Here is a 3,697-nt window from a genome sequence, read left to right on the forward strand (position 1 = left end):
CAATAAAACCCATTACAAATGAGGCATTTGTTGCATCCAGTGGGGACATAATTACGGATTATAATGACTTATACTGTCTTTTTACGAGTTGCGCTGCGTAAACATAAAACCATGTCTGCTTTTGTGATCGGAGAAATAACAAACAACAAGTGCTACTCTACAGTGCTCAAAACTCGCGTTTGAATCGTCAGTGGCAAATCCTTTAAATGGAAAAAACGTACTTGCAGTCTGTGAGTCAGAACAGCCGGCATTGTAGTCTACTCTACCAGGATCAGGAAACGGTCGGTAGGTGTGACTGACTCTTAACTTTTATAAAGAATATCTCTTTGGATTTGAGACTTTAGTCTTTGCAACTTTACAGATCTTCTTTATGCACCAAGAGCTTGTAACACTTCAAAGAGAAAGGAAAAATTGAAATTGCATCATATGACCCCTTTAATAAGCAATGACATTGATGACAATATGATATTATATATTATTTAAATCATATACAATATATGAATATGATATTAAACACTTTTTACTGGAAAAAAGCACAGATTAATCAAAAAGTAAAAATGTGTTGCAGCATGTGTGTGTTTACACACACAAAATCAGCCTACCACCGTTTCCTTACTACTAATACTGTAGCTCTATATTAAATTGGGATAGGCAAACGCACTTCAGATTTAACACTAAACCTCTTCAGTGATAATGATCCATGTGTAATGCATAGGCTGGGCTGTACACTCTCACCAATTGGTATTCCTGCTCCATATTATAGCATATCAATTGTCAGTAAACAGATATGGCGTGACATTCAAGGAGGCTTCCTGGTCACTGGCAGAATGTCTTGTGACTCTTGACACAAAAGACGCTTCGAAGCTCGACATCTCACAGCCCAGTGACTCCAAGACTAAATGACCTGTCAGCTCTACAATCTGTGGCACTGTGACATCTCAATTCCACCTTACATTCAATGCAGCTCAGGATAAAACACATGGGGGGATTCGCTGAGGATGGATTGAATTCACTGATAGCACTGTTTATCTGCATGCACTGTCTGCATTGCTTTAGTATCTGATTCACTACCGGAATTATGCAAATCAGGCCACAGTGCAAACATGCATAAAATCTGTGCTGAATGCAATTTGAGCAGTTAGCACTTTTTTGCATGCCATAGTTCTATTTATATAAAGCATGCCATTTATGCATTGTAACTATTACAATCTGATATTTTACTGGAATATTTAAATATACTGTAGTAAAAATTACACTAAAATAGGCTTTAAAATGACAAAAGTGTGCTTATTTGCAGGATGCAACAAATTATTTGCACAAAAATTAGATCACAGGCTTTGAATTATTTTAATGATCGTTTTTCAAAAGACATACATTTCATTCATAAAGGGTTCATTTTACACCAGTGGCCAAACAAAAACATTGTAATTCACTGCAATTTGAATGCACAGAAGTCCAATTAAGCATAGTAATAAAAGGCTTTGTTTTGGAAACAATGCATGGAATTATATCGCACGGGTTGATTTTGAAGAGGCTGTTGATAAATGTAATATATGCATATCCACAACTATGAGCCTGATTGTAGTGACAGAGTAGGCCTACTTGTTTGTTTTAGCTAATGGCACATTTAGTACAAGATTATTGATTCGACAGTATTCACTTCATTATAAATGTAAATATATGGGCATACCAAACAAAGCTGCCTTTGTGCAAAATAAATAGCTATAATAGTGCTAATCAATAATTCAGCACACACTGATCAGTAATTATGAACTGTATATTTCATCATGTTCCTCAAATCCCGGCCACAAAAGCAGGATGACACTGATAATATCAAGGGGACACTTTTCAATTCATTAAATATTTTCCAGGGTGTGGTTATTTATTTAACTGAATTTCTGTATAAACCCATGCCTTAAAGTCTTTACAACAAAAGCTGTTGAACTTTGTCACCGTTGTTATAAGGGAAAAAAGATTCAGTTCAGTGAACCCTTTCTTTCTGGGGTATGTTGTCACAGTGGGAAGCTGTTTTATTTACACTGATTTGAGACTGATTTTTGAACACAAAATACTATTTAGAGTTTTAAAAAAAGTGGCTTTGAGATTATTTATGAAAACTTTTTAAAAAGATAATTAAATTTTTTAACACAGCAAAAAAAATGGGGGAAAACATAGAAAATTCAACAATTAGCCCTGATTTCTTTCTAGTACATTACGTGTTATGTACAATGTTATGGCAATAGCAGTGTTAATTGTATACATGTGGACTTCACCTAAAAGCTGCAGTGCTGCATTGTCCATCTGAAGCTTCTCGGTTGAGCAGCAAATTAATACGGCCTGGGACTCACTGTGTGATGAACTTAAGAAACAGGTTTCTTTTCTTTTTTTTTCCAAGAGGTGGGACTGCAGTTGGGTAAGCCAGCTGTTAGCCATTTGTCTTCATATGGTCAATGAACCAGTGTAACTACAATGTAATTACATTGTTATAATATATGCAGCTATAGCATTTCACATATATAACTGATATTCTGTAATAGTCAAGTTCTCATATACTGTATGACCCATTTTCAATGTTAGTATAAGTGCCCCTTTTTATGTCTAACATAATAAAATTGGGATTTTTCAATGTTTAGTAAAGTAATAGTACACCTCACCTCTTTTCGTCATTCATATCCATAGCACAAACAGTAATAATGGTGCAATGGCAAGTAAAAACTGCAACTGCAAAGGCACTCAAGAGTTTTGAACATTTCGAGGACTTGTGCTGAGAACTCTTTTCTCTCCAGATACATTACGACAGATACATAATGAATTGAACGCCGCTCACCTTCCCTTTGTCCTTGCCCCACTCTCGGCCACACTATGGGGTCTACGAAACTTGAGCGCTCCACTTGCTGTCCGTCTCCCATTGTGCCGGCTCTGAACGGATGGATTTATCTCTATGTGATTAATACGCTCTCTCTGCATTGACAATATTGTTTCTCTCTGCATGTTATCTCAGGTCCAGAATGTGCATATCGCCAGGCATGGTGAATATGATGAAATACATTCAGAGGATTTGCTGTGTACTGGTGCATATTGGTTTGAGATTCTTTTGAGGGCAAATAGATCCAGCCTTGATTGATTTTACAAGCAAAACAATTCAGATGGTGTGCTTGCCTTTGCTTTATGAAAAGTAAAAAGTTTCTGTCTTTATGAGCAATGTGAGGGTGTATTGTTCTGTTACAATAAAGGATGAATCTTAGCACAGACTTTATGCCGCAAATGCATAAAATGTTTGTTTTCTGCTTTAGATATAATCTATCATTAACATTAAATTTACCATTATGTGAGCGGGCATATCCTCAGAGATGAAGATGCAAATGTAGGAAGAATTTCCATAAATTTGCATCTTTGAAAAACTAGCAAGGACATAAAACGGTATTGTGTGTTCATCACGGCAATGTATTTCAGTGCAATCGCTTGAGGAGTAAAAAATAGCCTCAGTGTGATGAAAGTCTTTGGAAGTCTTGATTTTGACATGTATATATGAACATATGATATAAAGGAAAAATAAACTATGAACACAATAATTACATAATAATTACTCCTAAAGTGATTTCTTTTTTAAATAAAATATGCAAATGCATCCACAGTATTTCAGCGAAAGTCAATTCATGAAACAGCAAAAATGAATAAATGGAAAAGCAAAAGAGAA

General features: G+C 35.5%; 1 protein-coding gene across 1 annotated transcript in view; it reads right to left on the minus strand.

The window, feature by feature from the left end:
- LOC107740381 (prominin-1-A-like) overlaps nt 1–2,909 on the minus strand; it is a 17,328-nt gene extending 14,419 nt beyond the window's left edge. Inside the window, exon 1 of the mRNA XM_016552809.1 lies at nt 2,828–2,909. Coding sequence (XP_016408295.1) covers nt 2,828–2,909 — 82 coding nt within the window. The remainder of the gene's footprint in view (nt 1–2,827) is intronic.
- Nucleotides 2,910–3,697: the final 788 nt, after the last annotated feature.

This window comes from Sinocyclocheilus rhinocerous, unplaced genomic scaffold (genome assembly GCF_001515625.1).
Source record: "Sinocyclocheilus rhinocerous isolate Xijiao unplaced genomic scaffold, SAMN03320098_v1.1 scaffold315, whole genome shotgun sequence".
NCBI classification, from domain to species: Eukaryota; Metazoa; Chordata; class Actinopteri; order Cypriniformes; family Cyprinidae; genus Sinocyclocheilus; species Sinocyclocheilus rhinocerous.